Source organism: Chiloscyllium punctatum, chromosome 1, assembly GCF_047496795.1.
Source record: "Chiloscyllium punctatum isolate Juve2018m chromosome 1, sChiPun1.3, whole genome shotgun sequence".
Lineage (NCBI taxonomy): Eukaryota > Metazoa > Chordata > Chondrichthyes > Orectolobiformes > Hemiscylliidae > Chiloscyllium > Chiloscyllium punctatum.
Window position 1 is genome coordinate 7,072,882 of NC_092739.1, and position 13,916 is coordinate 7,086,797.

General features: G+C 38.5%; 1 protein-coding gene across 1 annotated transcript in view; it reads left to right on the top strand.

Moving 5' to 3' along the window:
- Positions 1 to 13,916, top strand: part of lrba (LPS-responsive vesicle trafficking, beach and anchor containing) — an 894,965-nt gene that overhangs the window by 459,638 nt on the left and 421,411 nt on the right. The window contains exon 37 of the mRNA XM_072561970.1: positions 4,862 to 4,986. Within this exon, the coding sequence (XP_072418071.1) occupies positions 4,862 to 4,986 (125 nt within the window). The remainder of the gene's footprint in view (positions 1 to 4,861; positions 4,987 to 13,916) is intronic.

Below are 13,916 nucleotides of genomic sequence, written 5' to 3' on the forward strand. Positions count from 1 at the left end.
GAAATTCAAAATAATTAAGTGCATTATTTGTGCTGTAAACCTGGCAAGATAAAACTGTGGAAAGAAATGAATTAATAATGTACTCCTAGGATGTCCTAGTTTGAGAAAGTATTGTTAATTACGTAATATCACTGTTGCTAAATCATTAAAGGTGAATAATAATTGTTTTTGAAATAGTTTCTGTTGTCCAACCTTCCTGGTCATTTAATTGTAAATTCCTTGTGTTTTGTTGTGACGTCCCGTATCATTGGTGGCTGTACCCTAATTTTCTTGCATAAGTTGCAGATTTAATTGCCATTATTCACACCTATTGTATTCCATTAATGAAAACATTGCTGATTGATGCTAATGACAGATCCATCCAACTGAAATATTCCATTTTTATTTTCTGTAGCAATGAATGATTTAAAGGCAAGTTTTAAAAAATATTCAGATGAAGGCTTTATAGATGAAATGTTAAGTCTTTTGCTGTCTCCTCAAATACTAACTGACCTGAGCGGTTCCATTATTTTCTACTTTAAAAATAATTATAACAAATACATCTCAATGAAAGACGTATAAGCTATAAAATATGAAAATAACTTCTGCATGAGTGGTACTGTTAAATTTGGGAGTTACTTTATATTGGCGTAATTGAGAGTATAGGAGAGTCCCCACTTTAGAGTTTTTTAAAAAACATCTTTGTGTTTGGCTTCAGCAAACAGGTATAACATATTTGCATAATCAGCTATCATGGATTTTCTTCCATAGTTATTCTTGATAATGGTAATATTTACAAGCCATGAAGCAGGTGCACAAATTTGAAATCTGTGATTGTGAGGGCCTTAATATCAGCAGGTGTAGTGGTAGTCATTGTGCATTAGATATGCTTATGTTCATACCAAAAATGCTTGTGATATAGTTAACTTTGCTGGAGGCTCAGAATGCAGTAATATTAAGATAACTGTTGCATTTTTTTCAAAATTTCATGCTATAGAAAATATAACATAGGTATTTATTTCTCAAGCTATGATCTTGTTTGTCTTAATTTATGAATGAATATTAAATTGGCTTTAAAATTTACTGTCCGTTTCATCAATTTTGAATATTGCCTTTTCACCCGCCTAAGAAATGTCTGCTAAACAATAATGTCTGCCTATATTGCTGTGATTTGGGAACTTGACATGAGTAATTTTAAAAAAAGACTTGTAGTTTTATTTGTTATAGAAATGTGTGCCTTCCCTCAGTGGTGTTATTTTAGAATCAGAAGGTTTCATGCCCCATTCTAAACCATGAACACAAAGTTTAGGCTTCGATTTGAGTGAAGTTCTGAGTGTTAAATTATCATTTTCAGGTGAGGGAGGTGAAGGCAGACTTAAAAGATTCCTTCTGATAATTGAAGAGCAGTAGGGGATTTTTCCTTTTTTTCTTCTTGTCAGTAAACTAGTCTTGTTCTATTTTAAATATGAGAACAAATATCCTGATGTGTTGGCATATATTACAGCAATAACATCATAAGTAATTCAATGACTAAATTGTTGAGGGATGCCCCAAGGATATGAAAGGTGCTATATAAGTGCATGTTTTATTGCCTTTCCTTCCTTTGCTTTTCGTTACCTCTGTTTAGGGCTTTTGAGGTCATGTAATCGTGTAATAGGGAGACTGATGTGTGAAAGCATTATTCAAAAATTGCACTTTCATCTTTTAGTTGTGCCTCAGAAATGTCTCAAAGGGCTTTATGTACTTTGGGAAGTAGCAGTTGTAATGCTGGTTAAAGAAAGATGGTATCATGTCTGGAGTAAGACTCAAGAATAATGTAAGTGACCAATTTTTTCACTTATCATATTTAGTGTGGCTTTGAAAGAGGAATTTATCTGCTGTCTTAGCCCCTGGGATTTTTTATGACCATCAGAAAAGGTGGACATTTCAATGTCTCATCCACTAGTCAGCTCAGGTCATGGAGTGAAGTTTGAAAACCCAACCTTTCAGGTCAGAGGCATGATTATGTATAACTCAGCCAAGCTGAGACTTTAATAGACAATTGTTGCTTGTTCATTTTGGAAAGTGGTTGATTTTACTAGTAAAATAATTTTATTTTTAAGTCATGTTAAAATGAGATTCCAACATAATTTCCCTAAGAGTATCAGTGATAAGTGTAAATTGTTGATTTGTATAAATATTTGCTTGACAGCTTGTCCGATTTCTTTGTATTCAAATTTCAGGATTTTCAACATTTAAGTACATTCCCTGGTCTAGCTATTACACATGGACATGATATGTTCATGAATAGATGACCCATCACAAAACAATTGCAAATACATCAAAATGTTGAATGTAAAATGCATGGTTTTATGTGCAAAAAAATGCAAGTCTTGCATAATAATTTATTGATTTGTTTTTAGGATAGTATTCTTATACGGTCTTAAAATTCCAGTGGGTCCAAACTAGCACTGGTTTCTGGGAGATGCTGCAGTGCAGCATATTGAATCAGGAGTTGATATCTAGTTAATGACTGCTATCAATCAGAGGTAAATTACATACATTTATAAAGCCAAGTCTTACACAAAAGGCTCAGGCACTGAACATAATATACCTCATTTCATCATTGACTTTCAAGCAGAGGCTAATATTTATGACTTTTTTTTTGTGATGAAATAAAAACTAACAGTTTGAGTTCTATTTCAGTGAAGCACTATCAAATTTGCAGTTATTCAGCAAGTATGAGGATCATATTATGAAGAAGCAAATGAACAACATGAGCTTTCTGTCAAGATTACTCTTGAGTGGGGCATCTTGCTGAGGGAGAACTAATTATACAAATAGTGTATAAATGAATACTGCAGATTCCTTTTGTGATTTTAATTGTTGTTATCTTGAAGAATGGCATCACATAATTCTGTCAAAAACTGTCAAGGATGGATGAGAAATTAATAATTTATTGGATGAAAAATATTTAGTACAAAGTAACAGAACGATTGATAGCTAGAGAGGTTAACACATTTTACAGGCTTTCATTAGCTTTTCACTATCATATGTTGTTTGTGGCAGAGTGTGAAATAAGCTTTGTAAGAAACCCAGGTCTTGAGAACTAATTACTTCTGCCGATTGCCACACTGATGAATAGACCTTCATTGTATCTTTCCCCAGAAGACTGGGTGCAGTCTATGATTCACGCCTGGATCTCAGTAGATATTTGATAATAATTTTAATAGATGAATGTTGGAAGCCAGAATGATGAAGTGCCTGTTCGAGGACTGCAGCTATCGCAGCCAAACACATAACGGTCTGTCGTATGTGACTAAAATCAAGTAATAGACCTTGTGTTCACATTTTTAGGAACAAGCAGTTTTAAATAAAAAAAAAGAAATGGAGCTATTTCAGATTACAATCATTTTTGGTGCAGTATTTTTTTTTCTGAACTTAAATATTGACTACGTTGCATAAATAAAGAGAGGATAAAAGATGCATTTGATGATTAAAACTGGTACATTTGCTTATAGCTGATAGTAAAAACCTTTGTACATTACAATGGGATTAAGCACATATTAGTAAATTAGCTGCGCCATGTGATTTAATGATATAATTACATTGATGAGGTTGTCAACATAAATTCACCTACTGCTAGGAAATACAGAATACTGACACAGAATTATCTATTTCTTGTTGAATACTTGCACTTGTTTAGATTATATCTGCTACATGAATTGTTTTACACTAGAGGTGCCTCATGTAGTATATTAGAAATAATTCTTCTCCTTCTGTTGTATATTTGTGTATCCTGCTACAGATAATGTCTAAAGCCTGGTGGTTGAAATACTGCTTTGGTATTGCTACTCTTTCATCTGTAATGCAATGTTGTCTGCTTTCTGTACATCGAAATGGTGGTTTTGCGTACAAAATTCCAAATAAATTGAAATGAAGGAAGAAACGATGTTGTATTAAGATGCAGAATAGAAGGACATGTGTATATATAATTTTTAAAAATTCCCATATTGCTTTTTGGAAGCTTAAAAAAAGGCTGTAAATGGAATAGGGAATTCTTCAGGCTATGTATCAGAACATTTTCAATTTGACATGAACAGATGAAAAGATTAGTGTTACCATTTTATTGTATTTTGCTGAATAAAATTAGGTGTGCTTGACATTTTGCCTCCTAAAATATAATGAGAGAAAAAAAACAAACATCATATGTTTTAAAATATTACCTTGTCTTTGTGTAAGAATGGATCTTAGAAATATCTGTAAAAGAAAGGAAATGCATTTTCTTGTATTACTCAATGCCTCAGGGGCTAAATGTAATGAATATTTTAAGAGATTATTTTAATTAAATTTCTGCACGTCTAAATAGAGTAATATTTTATTATCTCTCATGTAAGCGCGTTACAGTACTGTTCATTAAAGTTAACACTTTTTGGACTGAGAATATATGGTATGATTTACTGACCTTGTGTGAAAACACACAAATTGGGAAGAAAAATGATGAAAGGGTAGACTTTGATTAATATAGGTAATGCTATACCATATTTATAATGGCCTTTTCCCTATTCTGGTTTATAAATGCAGTCACAGCTAAAGGTGTCCTGCTGAGGCTGAAATGAGGCTGAAATCAGAGCACATGCCACTAGAGTGTGGGGAAAATGATCACACTGTCAGCAATCCATTTCAAAATGATATATTTAGTGCTCGTTTCACCTTCCAAGAAGAAAAGGGAAAGGGGTTTCTTAGTCTAGAAGGTGATGTTGTTATTTTCAAGGACAAACCTAACTTGAAAATTGCAGACTGCTAAAATGATCAACCAAACAAGGAGATCTTTATTCAGCACTATGTGCTACCATGCTGTTTGATAATTGCTAACATATGTGCTGCCTCTGTTTCATTGCAGTCGCCCTCGTGAGTTCTGGCGCCTTGACTACTGGGAAGATGACTTGCGGCGTCGCCGCCGATTCGTTCGCAACTTATTTGGATCAACACATCCTGAAGCAGCACTTAAAGCAGCAATTGAACACGGTTAGTTTCCTAGTGAATTGGCTTCTCCTTCTCGGCAGTAGATACATAATAAAATTAGTCCTATATTTGTAAGAACATTTAAGTTCTGCAACACATGCTGTATGTCAAATAAACTATTTTGAAATGTAAACAAGTGCTGAATAGTTCCACATCATCATCACCAGACAAAGGTGTTTGAATTTACTTTTGGTTTGCTGTGTCATCATTTTCTGTATTGAACAGCAAAGCAGGTAAAACAGAAAACACCTGATTCAGAGTTGTATCTTATTAACCATCTTTTCACATGTTTAGAAACAGTTTGGCCCCTTTGAATGTTGACTCACCCCTATATAAAGAGATCTCCAGATACAATTTAATATGACAGAGATTGAAATCTGGGTCTCACACACTTAAAAACATAGTGCTTCTTTTTGGGAAAAATAAATTAATATTTGAATGAGGAAATTGAAATAACAAACTACTACCTTTACCACATAGAATAGAGAAATTAACTGTTGTGAAACAGAGTGAGGCCAATTATCTGGTGAAAAGAAATTCTTGCAATAGAAAACGAAGTCACTTAGGCTTTATGAGAAAGCATGTAAGTACGGCATGTCTTCCTGGTTTTTAAGCTAACTAATTCTTTTCTTGCAGTGATCTTGAAAATCATGAATACACATTATCTTTGGTTTGCCCTCTGTCCCAAAATATCTCTTAGTCCTCAAAAGCCTTTTGCTAAATCCCAGTTTATATTCTACTGATCATTGGACGAGAACTATAATTTAAAGAGCAATAATCTTGATTGCTCCTCCTATAGAAGCAGATTTATTTAACCTGATTGTGCAATTGGCCATTTTTAACTGCAATGAAAACTAATTAACAAGCATTGATTACCTTGTAGAAGTAACCTGAATGAAAACTGAAAAATGCCCTTGTAGAATACTTATGGATACGTGCTGTTCTCTTTTTGTTGAAGCATTCTGTCGCAAAATAACTTCAGTTATTATTCATGAACAATTATTTTAAAAGTTTTGAAATTCAGTTATCAAACCTTACATAGTATGGTGCACTATTTGAAGCATTCTAAAAGCAGATTTGATTTGTTAAATATTGGTTCAGAATTATTTTTTGTTTACTGTATACTTTTAGGAAATTAATTATTGCAGTGGCTTCCAATTTCAAGTTGTACAAGTATTTCTTACAAAGGAAATATAACGGCACAATCAGTTGTATTTTGGTTTCTGTCTAGTAGTTTAACCTCTTGCACCCTGCCTTAAAGAGGTATTTCTGGAAGAAAATGTTCACAATATGTCACAAGATAGCACTGCAGTCATGACATCTGTACTCAAGATGAATGGCCAAGCTGACACTAGTCAATAAGAATGTGATCTAAAAGCAATAACTGTACCAAATCCAGAGATCCTTAGAGACCAGAACAGAACCAAATAGGTGAAGTGCGCAGCTGGGCTGCTTCTGGCAAAAAGGCTTTCAATGTAATCCACTGCTCTTATTAAGAGCATATATTTAAATAGACAAAATATATTATTTTTCCTTATTGTTTTACACAATCGTTCATTCAAATGTGGATAGCATTACTAATGTTTACTAATTTGTCAACATAAGCTCCCGAGCCCCTTGTTCCTGATGGTTTTCTCCAGAACCCATCAACTTGTTACCATTCTTCCTGTCTTCAAATGCTTGTTAAATTCTCAATGCTTCAGAATTGACTTTGTTTGATACCTATCACTTTCCTCAGTTCTTCTTGGTTAGGTAGGGTGTGAGATGTCTTTTTTTGAATGTCAGTTAATAATTATTCTGCAACAGATTATATAATATCACCTCCTATGACTTGGCATTCCATTTAGATAGTGCTTCCAGTAAGTGTCATGGTATGTATCTCTGTCGTAAAGGCACCTATAATAGTAACGTGTTCTTGTTAAGAGGTGACAACAGGCTCATATCGAGCAAAAAAAAAATCTTTAATAGCCTTTTCTGTTTCTAGTGTCTGTTGAAATTCAAACCTTAACTGGAAATCTTGTACTTGTTGCAGTGTCATGAGAATTTAATTATTATTGTTGTGGCACAGAGAATGGAGTAAGTACAGTGATTAGAATAGACTGAAAAGATCACTGTGATATATCAAGTTTGTGGATAAAAAGAATTAATGTACTTTTTGCTCTTGTGTGATCATTTGCTTCTCATTTTCAACCTGTACTGCTTGGTAACAACAATGTTCAAAAGAGAGCCAAATGTGAAGTCATGTCTTTTAAGTGCATGCAGTCTGTTTATTGGCAACTCCTCAGCTTTCTCTTCTCAAGGAGGCATATGGGAAGTGGACAGGATAGCCCCAAGTTAAAATGTCAGAGGAGGTTTTGTCCCCAGACATGCACTTTCCAGGCCCACTAAATTAACACAACACAGGAGACAAAAATTACAAGTGGTCTGCCCAATTCAGTTGGTGTTTGGCATTGGTCCTGCAGGTCCCCAGCAATGGTTAACCAGAAGAAACTGAGGAATGCAGATGCTGCAGATCAGAGTTGAGAGTGTGGTGCTGAAAAATCACAGCAGGTCAGGCAGCAGCTCCGGAGCAGGAGAATCAACATTTCGGGCATAAGCCCTTCATCAGGAATGAAGCTTGTGGGTTGGGGGGGGGGGGGGGGGGGTGGCTGAGAGGTAAATGGGAGGCTGGAGCTGGGAGGAAGGTAGCTGAGAATGTGATAGGTAGATGAAGGTGGGGGAAGAAGGTGACAAGTAGGAGAGGAGGGTGTAGTGGATAGATGGGAAAGGTGATGGACAGGTGAAGATGGCGGTGCCGAGTTGAAAGCTTGGGACTGGGATAATGTGGGGAGAGGGGAAAAGAGGAAACTGGTGAAATCCACATTGATTAATGTAGTTGCAGGGTCCCAAGGCAGAATATGGGGCGTTCTTCTTCCTCCACGTGTCAGGTGGTAAGGGTTTGGCAATGGAAGAGGCCCAGGACCTACATGTCCTTGGTGGAGTGGGAGGGGGAGTTGAAGTGATCAGCCATGGGGCAGTGGGGTTGCTTGGTTCGGGTGTCCCAGAGCTATTCTCTGAAATGATCCGCAAGTTGGCGCCCTGTCTCCCCGATGCAAAGGAGACCACATCGGGTGCAACGGATATAGTAGCTGATATTATTGGAGGTGCAGGTAAATTTCTGTCAGATGTGGTAGGATCCTTTGGGTCCTTGGATGGAGCTGAGGGGGGAGGTGTCAACGCAGGTTTTGAACTTCCTGTGATGGCAAGGGATGGTGCTGGGAGTGGGCTATTGGCGGGGGGGTTCTGATGAGGGTGTCACAGAGGTAACAGTCTCTCCGGAACACTGATAAGGGTGGAGAGGGAAATATATCTCTGGTGATGGATTTCATTTGTAGGTTTCCCCACCCCTATCAGCATTCTGGAGAGACCATTCCCTCTGTGACTCCCTAGTCAGATCCAAGCCCCTACTAGTCCACACCTCACTCCCGGCACTTTCCCCTGCCACCGCGGGAAGTTCAAAACCTGCGTTGACACCTCCCCCCTCACCTCCATCCAAGACCCCAAAGGATCCTTCCACATCCGGCAGAAATTTATCTGCACCTCCACCAATGTCATCTACCGTATCCGTTGCACCCGATGTGGTCTCCTTTACATCGGGGAGACAGGATGCCCCCTTGTGGATCGTTTCAGAGAACATCTCTGGGACACCCGCACCAACCAACCCCACTGCCCTGTGGCTGAACACTTCAACTCCGCCAACGGCATGCAGATCCTGGGCCGCTTCCATCGCCAAACCCTTACCCACCTGAAGCCTGGAGGAAGAAGAATGCCTCATATTCTGCCTTGGGACCCTGCAATCACACAGGATTAATGTGGATTTCACCAGTTTCCTCATTTCCCCATCCCGCACGGTATCCCAGTCCCAAGCACCACCCTCTTGACCTGTCCATCACCTTTCCCATCTATCTGCTCCACCCTCCTCTCCGACCTATCACCTTCTCCCCCACCTTCATCTCCCTATCGCATTCTCAGCTACCTTCCCCTTCCCACTTATCACTCAGTCGCCTGGCCTACAAACCTCATTCCTGGTGAAGGGCTTATGCCCAAAATATCCATTCTACTGCTCCTGAGCTACTGCCTGACCTGCTGTGCTTTTCCAGCACCACACTGTCAACAATGGTTAATGGCTTTATGAGAAAGATCAGAGTGAGTAAATGAGATAAGGTACATCACCAAGTGGCTGCATTGAAAGATAGGAGATAATCACTGAATGCAACAAACAGTTGAACGTATATATAGAGCACTACTTAAAGCTGTACTTGAGGGACAGCACTGTCAAGGAGGATGCTTTGCACACTGAGGAAATCCTGCTTGTTATGGCTAGCAATTTAACCTGCAGTGGAAGAGTTTCGCAAATCTATTGACTTGCAATGGGCCAAGCTCGAAGTGCTGATAGCAAGGTTTGTGAAGGTTTGTAGCTCAGGTTGAGGTTTAGGGTGTAGGTTTGCCCGCTGAGCTGTAGGTTTGATATCCAGACGTTTCATTACCTGGCTAGGTAACATCATCAGTGGCGACCTCCAAGTGAAGCGAAGCTGTTGTCTCCTGTTGACCCCCTCTCCCTCATAGCCCTACACACAGATGAAAAAAACCACCATTTCGACTGGGACAACACATCTATCCTGGGACAGGCTAAGCAAAGATATGCCAGAGAATTCCTAGAGGCCTAGCACTCCAACCACAGCACCATAAACAAACACATAGATCTAGATGCCATCTGTCAACCCCTCAGAAAAAGAACAGAAAATGACATCACCACAAACCCCAGGAACCCCATCCAGGAGAAAGATATAAATAGAAACAACATGTACACACAAATACACCAACACTCAAACAAAAACTAACAAATTTAAAAGACCCAGTACAACCCATGGACAAAACCAACGTCATCTATAAAATTCCATGCAAGGACTGCCACAAACACTACATAGGACAAACAGGAAGGAAGTTCGCCACCAGGATGCATGAACACCAGCTAGCCATAAAAAGACACGACCCTCTCTCCCTCATAGCCTTACACACTGATGAAAAAAAACACCATTTTGACTGGGACAACACATCTATCCTGGGACAGGCTAAGCAAAGGCATGCCAGAGAATTCCTAGAGGCCTGGCACTCCAACCACGGCACCATAAACAAACACATAGATCTCGATGCCATCTATCAACCCCTCAGAAAAAGAACAGGAAATGACATCACCACAAACCCCAGGAACCCCACCCAGGAGAAAGATATAAATAGAAAGCAGGAGACAACAGCTTCGCTTCACTTGGTGGTCACCACTGATGATGTTACCTAGCCAGGTAATGAAACGTCTGGATATCAAACCTACAACTCAGCAAGCAAACCTACACTCTAAGTGCTGATACTAGACCATGTGAGCTCATCAAGCACGGGAAACCGGCATTCCGCACAATGTGTGCAAAAAATTCTCTTATCTCTGCCAAAAGGAGACAGCATTGGTCCAGGATATATGTGATGCAAAGATTGTGACCTTACAAGTATACAGGAAACCAGAACAATTACAAAAACTATTGAGCCATCTGCTTGCTCAGCAGCATGAAGAAAGGTTTTATCATTGTTGCTTTTGTTAGACCATTGATTTTGCTGAATACTTCTATCCTGAATCCCAGTGTAGTGTCAAAACTAGAAGATCAATTATTGAAATTATCTTCAGTCTGAAAACTGCAAGAGAAATGTGGTGAACATAGGAGGCCAATATATATTTTCTCCTTCAAGATCACCAGGACATATGAATACAAGAGCAAATGTGGTGTATTTAACCTCCTGGGGTATTTGAATGCCTGGTAAGGCTGCTTAACTTAATGTAACTTCTCATGACAATATGATGGGTAAGATCAGCTATGATGGGCAATATCAGAACTCTTGACATGTGGGGTAAAACTGAGATGTGTTCTGGCACTGACACTGCTATTTACTTCTCTGAGATGTTGTCATATGCTCTCAAATCATTTACGCAGGGTTTCTACTTAATGAAGGCAAGTCAACCAAGTTGTTTTTGCTGTAATGTGAATCCTTGCCACAGCTAATCACAGTTTAAAATCCATATAGATCTGCTATCATTCCCTTTCCTGGTAGGGATCTACAGGATCCGCTTGAAGTCGTGTGTAGTAGTCTAATGGGAAGAGGCTCTTGTATTAAACAAAATGTAGTTTATTTTACAGCAGTGACTAGGTGCAAGTTACATTAGTATGATAGACATCAAAACTGTGATTATGACAGAGACCATGATGTTAGGTGTGTCTCTCTCTTTTAAGGTCCAAAGTTGTTCCCTCACTTGAGTCCATGTGACAACTGTTCAGCATGATCCCTTTCAGATCTCCACATCTTAATACAGCATCTCTCCCCAGGCTTTGTTCCCGTTATTAACATAATACATTTGTACACGTAGTTACGTCAACTACACTCTTAACATTTCCAACGTTTCCAACTTCTTTTGCTGTTTAATTACTTTGACTTGTTAAAGATGTTTGAGGGCAAGACACTGATGTTTAGATTAGATTTGAGATTAGATTCCCTACAGTGTGGAAACAGGCCCTTCGACCCAACAAGTCCACACCAACTCTCTGAAGACTAACCCACCTACAGCCATTCCACTAACCTATATTTACCCCAGACTAATGCACCCAACACTATGGGCAATTTAGCATGGCTAATTCACCTTTGGACATCTTTGGATTGTGAGAGGAAACCAGAGCACCCCGGGGAAGCGCATGCAGACTCGCAAACTTCACACAGACAGTCTGCCGAGGCGGGAATCGAACCCGGGTCCCTGGTGCAGCAGTACTAACCACTGAGCCTCTGAGACGCCCCATTTTTACTCAAAGGAAGAAGCCTCCTTTATGAACTGTGTACTGGCTCTACTATTGGATACCCTTTTATTGCAGAGTTGTGTATAGCATTCTTTTAATATTAAGTTCTATTTCCTGAACCATGTTGTTGCACTACTGTAGGCTGTAGACTATGTTATATTATCTTATAGTATGGTGACATGCCCTACATCGAACTTAAACTTGACATAACTACTCTTTTACCAAAAGTCTAGCTCTGGATTGCTTATTTCCTCTGGGAATACCTTTGGTTTTTCTTCTATGGTAAGTTGTTCTACCCCATTAACTTTTTTGCAAGTATCTATTTTCATGCTGATGCTCTCTGACTGCATCCTACTTTGGTATACTTTCTGAAATGAATTCTTGCCTTCTGAGAGTTAAGTGGGTTATTTCTGCCTTTTTCACAGTTCTCTGGATGAGCCCTGCTAATTGTGGCCTTTATAAATGATTCCCATTCTTGTAATAGCTTCAATAATGATACCCATTTCTTTAATGACCTCACTGAATGAACAAATTCTCCTTTTTGTGACTCTTTAAAACTAATCCCATTCCTTTAACAGATTTTCCACACTATACGGCACTACTAATAATCCTATTGCTTCATGCTTTTTTTTCCCCTGGAATTCTTCCACTCTACAATTTGAATGAATGCTTCCTGCTTTTACTCCTAACTTTACTTTCCCATTAGACTTGGTCTGCTTAGGCTTTTAGCTTGCCTCGTAGTGCTTTAATTCTGGTCTTAGAACTTTCTCAGAGTTGTTGTAAGCTCACTTCAAATAATTTCTGGGACTCTCGATTTCCCTGGCAGTAGCTGTGCCTAGTTCTGCTTATTTGCTATGGCCATGATGCTTGATCTGCACTACAAGTACCTACTTTATTTCTGACTTTCACAGCCTATTCTTTACATGAATGATGGGTGTATATACAGAGATCTTCGATTATGGTGAATTGGCTAATAGGTCGTAAGCTGCCAGTCATCCTTGTGATTGGTACATGCATACCTAGGAGTAAAATATGCGAGTGGCAAATATTGGCACTGGCAATTGAGTAACAGTGATTGATTGTTGTGAATTCTGGAGACTGACTATTTAGAAAGGCATTAGAAGGGGTTGAGGAGAAATGAAAAGTTCCCCTTGCTGTGAAGAGGTCTCAGAGAAAACAAAGGACAATAAATCATGCAACTTCTCAGCTCATTGCCTTCCTTGGTAGCAAATGCATCAGGGGGTCCTAAATCACATCATGTGTCTTAATGCCACAACGACTATCATAAGCAAATTATCATCTTGCATGAAGCAAGTCTGCTACTTTTGAGTTGCATCTATTTTCCCATACTAGAATCCTATTCAATTAATTGTTAGATATAGCATGTAAATAAAGTTGCAGGAATGAACAATGGAATGCTATCTGATTTGTTTGTTGCATCAAAGGGCATGATAGGAGGTAAACATTGTCTTTTTTTAGCTATTAAAGGCATTGAGGGGTGGGAGAGAAAAAGTGAGAGTTGACATCGCGAATCAGCCTTGATCATATTGAATGGCTCAAAAGGCTGAATGACCTACTCCTGCTCTTAGTTTCTCTGTTTCTATGACATGCTTCTGTAAGTTCTTCTTTAACGTAGAATGGCCAGAAAAGAAACATTTAATGGCAGTTGGGTAAATAGGTAAAATGAACTTAAATATTACTTGCATGTTTATCTTTTCACTTCTTTTAATGGATGGTACTGATCAATGAAACCTACCCCAGAAACTTGCATTTATCTGGCACCTGTAACATAAAACATCCCAAAGTGCATTAGATTGGATTTTAATGTCACATATACCCAAGTACAGTGAAAAGTGTACAGCCGCCATTCTCTGGTGCCACCTTAGAGTACAGTAGTTTAAATTAAAAACAGTTGAAATTAAAGAAATGGAAATGAAAGGAAAGGAAAATTTCCAAGCAAAGTCAAGAATATGATACTGATTCAGGTAACAATCTATTAGACTAATAGACCAAAAATATGGTTAAAAAGATTTGAATAGCAAATTCAGTGTCTTGGCACCTTGG